The sequence below is a fragment of the Equus caballus genome, chromosome 14 (genome assembly GCF_041296265.1).
Source record: "Equus caballus isolate H_3958 breed thoroughbred chromosome 14, TB-T2T, whole genome shotgun sequence".
NCBI lineage: Eukaryota > Metazoa > Chordata > Mammalia > Perissodactyla > Equidae > Equus > Equus caballus.
In genome coordinates this window covers 74,942,207-74,955,692 of record NC_091697.1, presented here as the reverse complement: position 1 = coordinate 74,955,692, position 13,486 = coordinate 74,942,207, and the positions used below count along the sequence as shown (strand labels likewise).

At 38.7% G+C, this 13,486-nt stretch overlaps 1 protein-coding gene across 22 annotated transcripts in view; it reads left to right on the top strand.

The window, feature by feature from the left end:
- The window catches only part of APC (APC regulator of WNT signaling pathway), a 116,597-nt gene that overhangs the window by 86,784 nt on the left and 16,327 nt on the right, over positions 1-13,486 (top strand). For 6 of the 22 annotated variants that reach the window (XM_014730329.3, XM_014730325.3, XM_014730326.3 and 3 more), the window contains 4 exons: positions 4,139-4,237; positions 7,279-7,657; positions 9,357-9,452; positions 10,751-10,804. In XM_014730329.3, coding sequence (XP_014585815.1) covers positions 4,139-4,237; positions 7,279-7,657; positions 9,357-9,452; positions 10,751-10,804 — 628 coding nt within the window. The remainder of the gene's footprint in view (positions 1-4,138; positions 4,238-7,278; positions 7,658-9,356; positions 9,453-10,750; positions 10,805-13,486) is intronic. The other 16 variants (NM_001301314.1, XM_014730328.3, XM_005599506.4 and 13 more) reach the window with 3 other exon arrangements.

Below are 13,486 nucleotides of genomic sequence, written 5' to 3'. Positions count from 1 at the left end.
GGACATTGCCATGGGTGTCAATGGCTAAAATGGAGTAGAGGAGAAAAATGTCATTGAAGATGATATCAGAGAACTGAGAGGCTGAGGTTTTGAATGGGTCATGTGCATGGATGTTGAAATTACCCAGAATGATGGCAGTGATTGAAGTGGAAGGAAATCAGTGACCTTTGTGCCAAAGTATTTAATGATTGAGGACAGTGATTGTGAGTTTAGTAGGTGGTAGCACTGGGAAGGAGAAGGGTGATTATAACGCAAAGAGATTTGGGGCTATTATGGGAAGGTGGAGGCTAATGGTTTCAAAGTAGTCTTGAAGAGTTAGGAAAACACTGACTTATGCCAACTGCTGACTCGGAAGTATGTGGGATGTGGAAAAGAGGGCTGCAGGGGGAGGTGGTGTCCTGTGAGAGTGAAGTTTCAGTTAAGGCCAGTGAAAGGAGCATTCAGTGAAAAATTGAGGATGTAGACATATTTATGAGGCATGGAACCTGGATTCCACAAGGAAGGTTGGATAGGAAAGAAAACAGTGGGAAATAGGGTCTCTCACATTTTAGAGCTGAGAGTCAGAAGAGATATAGAGAGTACTTATATCTTTGGACAGTGAGCAAGGCTGATTCAAAGGATATGCAACGTGACTTCTTTAAAAGGTCTTGAGGTTCTGAGAGAGTTAATCACACTCAGATTTTTTCAGAATTTAGTCATGAGTTGGTTGGGAAACGCTTCTTAGGAAGTTACCATTTCTTGCAGGTAGAGAGACTCTAGTTCTGAAAGATGTCGGCTCAGCCATAATAAAAGGGCCCAGCAAAGATCCTCAAGGCCCAAGTTCTAGGCTCAGGGAGTATATGTATGGGAAAGTTCTCTCAATGTCTCCTTATAAGAAATGTATCTGGACTTCTAGCTATCTAGAGTGGGAGAGGGGGTAGTGTTGCAAAATCAAAGAGCTGTATAGGGAGATACTAAGATGGAAGCTTAAAGAAGATCTGGTGTCTACACTGAAATGAATATCAGGAACATGTTTTATTGTGGAAATAGTTTCTCCCTTGTTTCATAATTTAACCCTTAGTTTCTCTTCTTTCAAACAATGTGTTAGTAGTCTATTGCTGCTTAACAAATTTAGCAGCTTAAAACAACAAACACTTATTGTTGTTTCTGTAGCTATGTGACTCCATTTCAGGGTCTCTCACAAGCTTGCAATCAAGGTGTTGGCTGGGGCTGCAGTGATCTCAAGGCTTGACCAGGGGAAGAACTGCTTCTAGCTCACTCATGTGGCTGTTGGCGGGCCTCATGTCCTCACTGGCTATTGGCCAGAGATATCAGTTCCTTGCCAACTGGGCCTCTCCTAAGGGCAGTTTGTAACATAGTAGCTTTCTTCCCTCAGAGAGAACAAGAGACAGTGGCTAAGATGGAAGCCACAGTCTTTGTAAACTTATGTTGGAAGTGACTTATCACTCTGCAGCATTCTATTCATATAAGCCAGTCATTAAATCTAGCCCATACTAAAATGGAAGGGATTTCATAAAGACATGAATACCAGTAGAAAAGGATCATTAGGGGTTGTCTTAGAGCCTACCTACCACAAACAGTAAAAATAACCTGGATATCCTCAAAAATAGTATGTTTGCAGTTAGAAATGTCTTCTTCAGTTATGTCCCTAGTGACTAGTACTGTATCTAGAAAGTAGCAGAAATTCAATAAATATTTATTGTTTGGATGCATGTGAATTGAAAGACCATTATAAAAGCACCCAGTAGCTGGTGGCAGTGGAAAGAGATGCAAAAGGAGTCTTCGTCTGCTGCCCCTTCTCCCTGCCCTGAGGAGTGCTAACTAGCTACTCCCAATTGAGAAGTCTCTCTAGAGGGCTAATCAACATAAAGTGTCCAGACCCACAAAAGGAGTAGAGCCTGGAAAGGGTAGCCACTCTGAAACTCTACTGGCATTCTTAATCCAACCCTAGATTTCCCTATGTGGGTGAAGAAGTGAGTCTTCACGCTTTTCTATAAGAGACATAAAAAAGACCTCTCATGCTAGGACTTCTTAAAATCAACTTTATTGAGGAAAGATTAACATACAATAAAATGTATCCATTTTAAGTGTATGATTGAATGCATTTTACAATTAAAAAATTTTATTTTTACAGTTACATTTACAATGTAATTTTCTCCTAAAAACATTATTGTGAATGATGGTCTAAAACATGTTTTGGTGGCCTAGTCTGAAAAACCTAACCTTAGCCTTTAACGTGACGTCTGTGGAAATTCTAGGCAGCCCTTTTAAAAATGAGCTTCAGGATATTGCCTATTCAAGGGCTTTTTATAACAAATCCAGAAATCTCTGTATGAACATTTAATCATGACCTCTTAGAATCCTGACTATCAGTTAGGAATGCTTAACAATTTTCTGTGTCGTCTACCAGTGGAAGTTCACAGATGAACAGTTACAGTTGTTGACTCATAGGGAAGTTTTTAACGTGTCACCCAAAGTGAACTTTATGTACAAAAGGAAAATACGAGGTCTGTTGGTTCCAGAATTTCGGGAAATGAGGTATACTCAGAGATACTGATTCATTCCAACCCTCTGTACCCTGCAGAGTAGGAGATAGCAACTCAAAATCCTCAAAACCTGTTATTCCCATCATGGTTTTCTCTTTATCACACTCCATTCTCCAATTAGCCAGAGCATGTTTATCTGAAAGACAATTAGAATCAGCAGTGGTGTCCCCGGTCCTAATATTCTTATGAATTTTACTACTAGTTCCTCATTCATTCATAATGTAACGAATACTTTGTGGATACCTTCTCTGAGCCTGAAAATACAAATGTGAACAGAATGAAGTTTCGGCCCTCCAAGAGCTTATAGTCTAGCTTTTCCTCTTGAAGAGCTGAGAACTACAACAGAGTACCTACCAATATTGCTTTCTAATTGATTTCTATTCTTATGATCATTAATCTTAATCATTAATGAGTGGCTTTAGCTGCGGCCTATATTTTGATAGGTCCCAGGTATTTATCTGTAGCCCCTACTCCTGTCTAGAATTGTATCCTGTTTTCAGATGCCCATTGAGCATGGTTACTGGATGTCAGTGTATTCAAAGATGCGCTCAGTTCCCACACTGAAAAGCCATCATCTCTTCCTGGTTTCATGTATCTGTTAATGGCACCATTATCTACCTATTTATCCACACTCAGCACCACCAAGTTGTCCTTGACTCCCAATGTCTCTTTACTCACAATCAATTAGTTAGCAAGCCATTTGATTTTATCCCCTACATATGATGCATCCCCATTTCCCTATTCTCACAGCCTTACTTTGTGCCTTCAGAACTGCTGAACTATTGAAAATATCCTCTTCCTGATTTCCCACCTGTGATCTCTCCATCCTGTCCTCTAGAGTCTTTTTAAGACATAATTCTGGTTGTGCCATTCTCCTGCCTAAAGTCTAGTGGCTCTGCAACATCCACAGCTTGAAAGCAACATCTTTAAAATGACACGAGACACTTAATAATTTAACCCAACCTTTATCTCCCACCATACACTGTGTGTTCTACCCACGTTAGACTCCATGATCTCCATATTTATGCCTTTATACAGGCTCTTCCACCAGTCTCCTACCCCAAAATTCAAGGGCTGCCTTTAATGTTACTTATTTTATGCAACCTTTAATAGTTCGTAAGCACGTAGTTGTTTTCCCTCAGTATTTTATACATTCTTCTACTATGGTGCTTATCATACCACCCTGCAATTATTTATTTTTTCATGTTTTTCTCCAATAGAAGTTTCAAGCAGTCCTCTCTATACTGTGAGCTCCTGGAGAGCTTGGACTATACTGAATTCACAGTTAGTTTTATGGTAATTTGGAGCATTTCATCCATCAAAGGAGTTTTCTGTCTATCAGTTTATATTTAACTGAATGTGGTTGCATGTCTTTTGATCTGTGAAAAAATAATACTCTTAGAATTCTTCAGTTTTTCTCTAAAATCTACTTAATAAGTTTATAGATAAAAATACTCACTTGGAGCGGTTTTGTTCACACTTTTAATGGTATATTTAGCTGTTTACCCTAAAGACAGAAGTGCCTTAACATGAAGTTAGCTATGTTTATCTATAATCTAAATTATACTATCTATAATTTGCTTAATTTCTAGGGTTCGACTGCACGAATGGATCATGAAACAGCCAGTGTTTTGAGTTCTAGTAGCACACACTCTGCTCCTCGAAGGCTGACAAGTCATCTGGGAACCAAGGTAACAGAAGATTATAAACCTCCTTGCTAATACTATGAATATTCTGCTAAAACATTCTTTGTTTTTTTTTTTTTTTTTTTTGAGGAAGATTGGCCCTGAGCCAGCATCTGCTGCCAATCCTCCTCTTTTTGCTGAGGAAGACTGGCCCTGAGCTAACATCTGTGCCTGTCTTCCTCTACTTTATATGTGGGACTCCTGCCACAGCATGGCTTGTCAAGCGGTGCCATGTCCGCACCGGGGATCCACAGCAGTGACCTCCGAGCCGCTGAAGCAGAACATGCGCACTTAACTGCTGCGCCATTGGGCCGGCCCTCATTCATCTTTTAAATTCAGCTAGAGGAGAATTCTGATTCCGTCATCACAGGCTCTTAAAGAAATGACTTCTTTTTACACAAAGAAGCATAGACAAAGGGAAAATAAGGATTATAAAAAGTCCCAAATTAGATAGTTTTTTATTCTTTTTCAGCTTTATCGCCCACTTCTCTGCAAGTACCCCAAGCTCCAGCCACACCGGCTTACTTGCTGCCCCCCAAGCACTCCCTGTGCCTTTCTGCCTCCACGCCTTGCCTGTGGTGGCACACGCCTCCACCTTCTGCCCCCCCGCAAAGTGGCTGTCAGGATCTGGCCAGCCTTCAGAGCTCCTCTCAGGCTTTACTGCTTTACAAAACATCGTCTGATTGCCAAGGTCCTCTCAGCTCCCCATGCAGTCTGTCTGCCTCCTTTGAATCACTACAGTTTGCATGACACTCTTATGGAAAACAGGGGGTGTTTTTATGTCTCTTTTGCAGCATCTAGCACAGAGCCTGCACATAATGAGTGTTTAATAAATATTTATTTAAGTGAATGGAAAAGTTATTGAAAGTGAATGTTATCCAGTGCTGATAAGTGAGCTTTCTAAGGGTTTCCCAAATGTTAACAAATATTTTATGAGTTGGGAATAGTATGTTATAAAGAACATAATTATTGTTGTTTGAAGCCAGAGGCTTTACTATTATATTGACAAAGGTGAAATTCTAATATTACTAAACTACATTTTCAGTTAAATCTAAATAATTCCATTGTTTTCACAGCATACTCTTTACTTTAATAATATAATAGCTCTTCGGAAAAGTATTACTGAAATAACTAAAGTTGATTTAAGAAAAGAATTTTAGGGGCCAGCCCAGTGGCGCAGCGGTTAAGTGTGCACATTCTGCTTCAGCGGCCCGGGGTTTGCCAGTTCGGATCCCGGGTGCGGACATGGCACTGATTGTCAAGCCATGCTGTGGTGGGCGTCCCACATATAAAGTAGAAGAAGATGGGCATGGATGTTAGCTCAGGGCCAGTCTTCCTCAGCAAAAGGAGGAGGATTGGCAGCAGATGTTAGCTCAGGGCTAATCTTCCTCAAAAAAAAAAGAAAAGAAAAGAATTTTAGAATCATCAATGATATTGTTAATATGAGACATTCTGTTTAATAACTCACAATAGCTACTACTTGGGACCTCTAGTATGCCAGTAACTGTGCTAGAAGTTGTATGTACATTGTCTCTGATCTTCTCAAAAATCTTGTAAGATATTCTTGTCCCTCTTTTTTAAATGAGAAAACTGAAACAGAAAAAGTTCAGGCAGCTGTTGTGTAATTAAATTGGAATTCAACCCCAGATCTGTCCAACAACAACATAGTTTTTACTATGAAGAAAATCTCTAATATTCAACAATACTGTTGTGAAAGCTGGCAGCTGGAATACTGTTTTCTTTTGAAGTGATTTATGCATGCTAATATTAAGACTTTTCTATATTCTTGAATGCCAGCTACTGCCCTATACATGTATTATTTCATTTAATCTTCACAGAGAAAACCCTGTTAGGTAAATTCCTCCATTTTGCAACTGAGGAAATGGGTTTAGAGGAATCAGATAACTGGGTAGCGTCCCACAGCTCGCTCGTAAATAGTAGAGCCAGAATTTGAAAGCCCATTTACCTGCCTTCCGGAAACTTTTGTATCTAAGAATACTGTGTATTTACACATTTAGAGTAGAGTTTCTCAACCTCAGCACTATTGACTGGATAATTCTTAGTTGCATTGTACGATGTTTAGCAGCATCCCTGGTCTTTACCCACTAGATGCCACAGCACTTACTCCCGCAGTTGTGACAACCAAAACTGTCTCCAAGACATTGACATAAGTGTCTGGGGTGGGAGGCCAATATTGCCCCCAATTAAGAACCACTGATTTATAGAGATGATACATTTTTTATATAATAGCCTCTACTTTTACGTATTGATAGCGTGAAGCTTTGAAATGAGGCTGATCACAGTCTGGGATAACAGAGTACTATTTTCTGTTTGTAATCTGCTTCTAAGTAAATCCTTAAAATTCATTTTCAGAGAGTAATTGATGCTTAACAGTTGTTTAAAAAAAATTGAATAAGAATCCTGGCTTTATACTCCCTATGTGATCGTGGCATTCTTTTTTTATGACACAATATTTTTACATGTATAAGGGAGAAATCATATAATTTTAACTATATTATCATTATAATCTGATGAGGGTTAGTGATTGCTGAGAACTAGTACTTAGTAAATGATAATTACTGAGAAATGTTTTCTACTTAATTATAGTTGTAGATTAAAAGAAGTAAAATAAAATTTTAAATTGTGTAAAGAATTTAGATAAACCACATTCCTCATTCTGTGTGTGTTTGTGTTTGTGTGTATGTGTGAGAGAGAGAGAGAGGGAAAGAGAGAAATTAGTTGATTTTCATTCATTATAGTCAATGGATTGTCACCAGCTGATCCAGACAAAGAGCAATTTAAGTATGTAAGAACCTGTTTTCTCTTTCAACACTGTATATAAGTACTACTACTACTATTTACTCATATCAACAAATTGGTGGTGATTATATGAATTTTGAAATAATGCTCGTTACTTCATCCTGGAAAGGTTTTTTTTTTTTTTTTTTTTTAATGAGTTACAGTAAATATCCCATTCATCACTTCATTGGTGTTAGCTTTTGGATATTAAAGTCATAATTTTGTTTCTAAACTCATTTGGCCCACAGGTGGAAATGGTGTATTCATTGTTGTCAATGCTTGGTACTCATGATAAGGATGATATGTCACGAACTTTGCTAGCTATGTCTAGCTCCCAAGACAGCTGTATATCCATGCGACAGTCTGGATGTCTTCCTCTCCTCATCCAGCTTTTACATGGCAATGACAAAGACTCTGTGTTGTTGGGAAATTCCCGGGGCAGTAAAGAGGCTCGGGCCAGGGCCAGTGCAGCACTCCACAACATCATTCACTCACAGCCTGATGACAAGAGAGGCAGGCGTGAAATCCGAGTCCTTCATCTTTTGGAACAGATACGAGCTTACTGTGAAACCTGTTGGGAGTGGCAGGAAGCCCACGAACAAGGCATGGACCAGGACAAAAATCCAAGTATGTTCCCTATAGTGTACATCAGAGTGCATGTTACAAAGCAAATGTAAATGTTTTTAAAAAGAAAACATTTTTAGTTAGTATGTTGTCCTTATGAGTAGAAAAGGGAAATTCATATTAGCCATCTACATTGCTAACATAGTTTAAAGGTCAAGTCTCTATTTTTCTAGAAAAAATTAGCAAAATAAAATCTTATATACAGACATGTAGCATCATAGCATAGTAGATCTGCAAAGAACTTGAACAGTTATGCTGCCCATCTCTTTTATTTTATAGATTGAGGAAAGTGACTTAACATAAGTTCCTTCTGCTGTTAGGGACCAAGCCCTGATCTTGACATTTGCATATCACCTTCTCTGTAGATACACAGCTGTGTTATATCTCTTATTTGATCCTCACAACAACCTTGTGAAGTAGGAAGGGAAGGTATTATTATCTCCATTTTACAGATGAAGAAACTGAGGCTCAGAGAGGCTAAGAGACTTGCCTGTGGTCTCACAACTAGTAAGTGGTGGAGCCAGGGACAGAGGCCAGATCTTCTGACTCTCAGCCTACTGCACCATACTGCTCCAGGCGATGGGCCCCAATTGCTAGGGGCTATCAGCCACCCAGCTCTTTGCTCAGGGAGACACCCTTGGCCACCAGCCCCTCTCCCTCAGGAGCAGGGAACATGGGAGTTGGGACCCTTGGGGGTATAACTTACTTCATTCCTGTAGCAAGAACCAAAAGCAGTAAGTATATAAGGTAAGACCTTCCTTTCACCTAAGACCACACACACAAGCATACATACACGACAAAGGACTGTTGTGTCAACCTGTTGATTTGAGGAGCAGGAGAGGAGTGATGGTGAGAACATAATCTATGAAGCTTTAGAAGATTTTCTTTTAGCTTAGGTATAGAGGTGAATTTATTTGAAATCTAAAAATTTTGAAGAATAAGAGAACAGCAGAAATAGTCCTTTATATCTATTTGTCTTAGAGATGAGGAGAACTAATAAGATACTTTACTTGGAGAACATTGTCTTTCTGACTTGTTTTCTTTGACTCGCATCTTGTGCTCTTGATACCTGTTCTCTAGAAAGTTATATAGAATAAATTAATATTATTACTTCTGAAAAATAGACTTGCTTTTTAAATTTTATTTCAAATAATGAGTTTTGAGACCTTGTGCATAGTATTAAATGTGGAGGTACTTTTCCTTGGACACCTTTTCTTTACATTTTTGTTTACTATCTAGCATCTGTCTATATAGTAAACTTTCTCTCCTAGGGTTGTACTAGGTTTCTCTACTACTTTTGCACACAGCCATGTGCTTTTAAACCACACTCATGACAGTAGTTTAAATAAAAATTATGAACAAAATTAAACAGCTTTATACCAAAATACTTATATTCTTTCATATAGTCCATATAATTTAAAATTATTATTTGAATTATAGCATAAACCTGCAATGGACTTATACTAGCAGACTTAGTCAAGGGCAGATGAGTGGAAACATTTTTTTGGAACCAAGAAAAGCCCTTTCCTCATTTTCTCTTCCATATTTATAATATTCATTTATTCAGAAAATATTTGTTGATCCACTAAACTACTATGCATTAGGGATATATTAGTCAGCCCTGCATATTTTTTAAGTATAATAAATATCATTGCTTTTGAGAAAACAAAACATTATGGTTTATGTCAATTTTATTTTTCAGTGCCAGCTCCTGTTGAACATCAGATCTGTCCTGCTGTGTGTGTTTTAATGAAACTTTCATTTGATGAAGAGCATAGACATGCAATGAATGAACTTGGTAAGACAAAAATGCTTCTTAATGCCGTAGAAGAATACTGAAGATTTTCATCATTGTTGAATTGGAATATAAGACCACTAACTTTTATTACCAGATGCTTCCTCCTTGTAGCAAATGATTATTCTCTGGTTTTCAGAGGAGAAAATGTTCTAAGTGACAAAAACTGCTACCCTTTTATAGGCTATCTTGGAGTTTCAAAATCTTAGTCAAAGATTGAGAAAATTACTAAATAGGCCACTCTTTGCCCCTATTGCCAAGGTAGACCCTGTGTGACTATTGATGCAGAGAGTAATTTGAATTATTTTGAAATGTGGAGCCTACTTCATTGTTTTCGCACTCAATCACTTCTCATAGGCACCAGAAGGAATTATTATTAAGATTCTCATTTATCTTTGTGGTTATCGATACCCTACTGGATTTTCATGATAAGCAGCATGATATCTTCGAAACTGGTGAATATAGAAAGCATTATGGTCTAAAGTAGAAACATTCCATTAATTTTGGAAGGATTACTCTTTTAGGTATGTGTTATCGCACACTCTAAATCTTATGTAACCTGCATTTCTGCACCCCATTTTTCATGTAACAGTTTTTCTTTGATTTCTAGGTTCATTTTGCACAGGTGGTATTTATAAATTGCATCATGCTGAGCCATCTCATGTGAACTGGATCTCTCTAGTCATGCCACAAGCAAGAACCGCACACTGAGTTTCCATCTTAGTGTAGCTGTACCCTTGCTTTTTGTGCTGTTTATGTTACGTTACATTCCAGCTCCCACTTTGTTTTCCTATCACCCTCATCATTGTCGTTCATCATTTACCTTAAAAGTGACAAGGTCACGAGACTCTTAAACCCAGAGAACCTGAACAGCCAAAATGAGTATTGTCTCCTCAGAGTCATCACTGGGAGGCTATGCACTTGTGATTTCAGGCCTGCCCTCCAGCCAGGCATTTCTTCCTGCAGGCCCTCACAATTGGCCCACCTGATTCTCTTCCTTCCCCCACCCACACCCAGCCTCCTGTGGAACTGAGTGTAATCTCATGAGTTCTCCCCTCCTCAATACAATCTCAGCATTTGTGAAAATTTTAAGTTTGGATGTTTTTTTTAATGCTAGTAGTAATGGGAAGGGGGTAAAAATAATGAAGAAACAGGAAAATTAATCCAATTTAAAGCTACCGGAAAGGTTTTTCTATAAATGTCCCTGTGTTCCAAATGGACTGTAGACTAGGACTGACACATTAATCATCTGAATTTCAAAGTAAACCTAGACTCAGTATTTGTTCCTCTTCCTTCTTCAGGTAGGAAGGCTACCCGGGGCATTTCATCACAGGAGCTAGGGCAGGGGCTTTCAGGTGAGGAGCAGGTTGGGGCCTCTGGGGGTGTGACTGTTGGGGACGTAGCCACAGCGGATTACCTTCTTCTCACTCCTAGCCTCCGAATTTGCACTGGAGCAAAAGAAGGATCAAGGTTTGTGCATTATGGAGAAATAGAGTAAGACAGCACAAGGTATCTGACAGTGAGGGATAAGGGGAAAAAAGTCCCAAGTAGGTAAAGGGAGATTCCTAAGCCCAGTCAGTTGGGACTGTCATTTGGACATACGAGAAGATTCTACAACTATCAGGGTCATTTAAGTTTGTACCTATTAGTATTGCAAGTTTTAGACTATAATATCAGTGATGTATACATTTATTAATTCCCAGCTCTGTCCCAGAAACTGTGCTAGGCACTAGATATGAAAATGATTAAGATGTGGTCCTGACTCTCAAGGAATTCAGGGTTTATTTGTCTTCGTGTTTCCCAAACCGGATCATAATGATCACCAGAGGCACTTGTCAAACAATGCAGAACCATGTAGAAGCCCTGTAGAAGCAGGCTGGGTAAAACAGAAGCTCCAGAGGGGGGACCTAGGAATCATATTTAACAAGTGACCCAGGTGATTCTTATGATCAGGAAATTTTGTGAAACACCAATCTATAGAATATTGATGTTGGGCCCCTAATATTTATTTTACAATGAAGCATTTCATGCTAATGGTGACTAGCTAAACCAAGTAAAAGAAAAGTAATATACTTTAAAAAATTGTGTCATCTTTCTGTTATCTTTTTTTGATAAGTCTAAATTAAAGATTTTGTTGAATGTCACCTGAAGCCATTGGTCCTCTACTATCCATAAGGTTATGAGATACCATATTGGATAATATTTGGTCCATCTGGACCACTATTTTCTAACAGAGACTCCAAGAAAAATGTGGAAGGACATGCTCATCATCTTTGCATTACCTTGCAACATACTGATTTTTCTTAGGGCAACCTAGTTTTTATTCCATCAGTCATCAATTTGCATAATATTTTTGTGAATCCATTTATAGTTTTAATGTATGAATTATATTCTTTGCCTTAAAATTCACTGAGATGTCTTTATTTGCCTGAAATTATAAAGGGCTTTCTCTTTTATCTGATATCCTAAATTTTATTGCCATGTTCTTCATTCATTAGCCATGTTCTTCATGGTTTTGTTTATATCAACTACATCCTTCTTTATTCTTTGTTTTCAGGATCAAATCCTAAGATTTTTAGTTTTTCCATACAAGAATATTCAACTCTTTGCTCATTTAGTGCCTTCTTGGGACCTTTATCACAGGTATTGCTACACCAGGCAGGATCTTATGTAGGCTCAAAGCATAGTATGTTTTGTTTTGGTCTTGATAGTCTGCTTTATAATGCTCAGCATTTTGGTGATCTCATCAGTACACAGGGCCACTGTCTTCAGGTCAACAGTGACCCCCAGGTCAATTTCCTGGGTCAGAGTGTTCAGTTCTTTTACTGGCTCCTTTTCTTTACCCAAGTATTAAATGGCGGAATTCCTCCAAGCCCTGTCCTAGGCTCTCTTCCTCTCTCCCTAGGCAGTATCCTCCACTCCATGGCTTCAGTTACAGTGGTTTTTCAAATTTACATCATCTTCACTCTGATGACTTTCAGACAGCTCTAACTCAGCTGTCACAAACTGAATTTGTTATTTCCTGCATCCCCAGATCTCTGTCTCTCCGAGGGTTCCTTTTCTCAGAAAATGGCATTCCAGTCTTGCTCAAGCCAGAATTTTGGAAGACATCCATGACTTGATCCTTGTCCCCTACATCTAGTAACTGACTACTTTAATATATCTCAAATCACTGCTCTTGTTTTCATTCCCAGTCCAAGCCACCTATAGTCTCTCCTATCTGCAGTACTTTGTCTTACCTGTCTCCCCATTTCCAGTCATAATCCATTCTGCACTCTGCAACCATTGGAATCTATTTAGAACACACCTAATTGTTCCTTCCCCTCCCTAAAATCCTTAGTGTGAGACATAAAGTCTTGCATGATCTGGCCTCTACCAATTTTTGTAGCTTCATCTTGTAACCCTCTCCTTGTTGCTCTACATTTCAGGCCCAGAGCCCTTGCACATGCTGTTTCATCTGGCTAAAATGCTTCATTGTTCCTGCCACACCCTTTTTAGATATTCATTCATCCTTTAGGTCTCAACTTAGACATTATTTCCTCAGCCTTTTTCCTGTCTGTGCCCCGTCCCTCCCCCCCCACCCCCCGAGTCTAGATTAAGTTCACCTGCTACCTTGCCTTGGGCTTCTACACAACCCATCGCAGTTAAATTAGTTGTTCAACATCTATCTTTGCTCTAATCTATAAGATCCATAAAAACAGTGACTGTATTTTGTTCACAGCTATGTATTTTTCCATCATCAGGGTGGATGGAGGAAAATCTTCCTAAATATGGTTTGGATTTTCCTTAACCAAATTAATTTTCACTTATCTACATTCAAACTCATCTGTCATTTCTGCTAGTCATAAAGATTTGCACAAATCTTCTACACTTGAATCCCCTAGCCTGGAATTCTTGACCTAAGATAGAACTCTGTCTTGCAAACTTGCAGATTCCTCTACATACTGACCCTTCTACATCATTTGCCAAAATACTAAATGTACAGGTTCTCTTTCAGATTAATGACTTGACTGATTAGACTTACAATATCTAAGAAT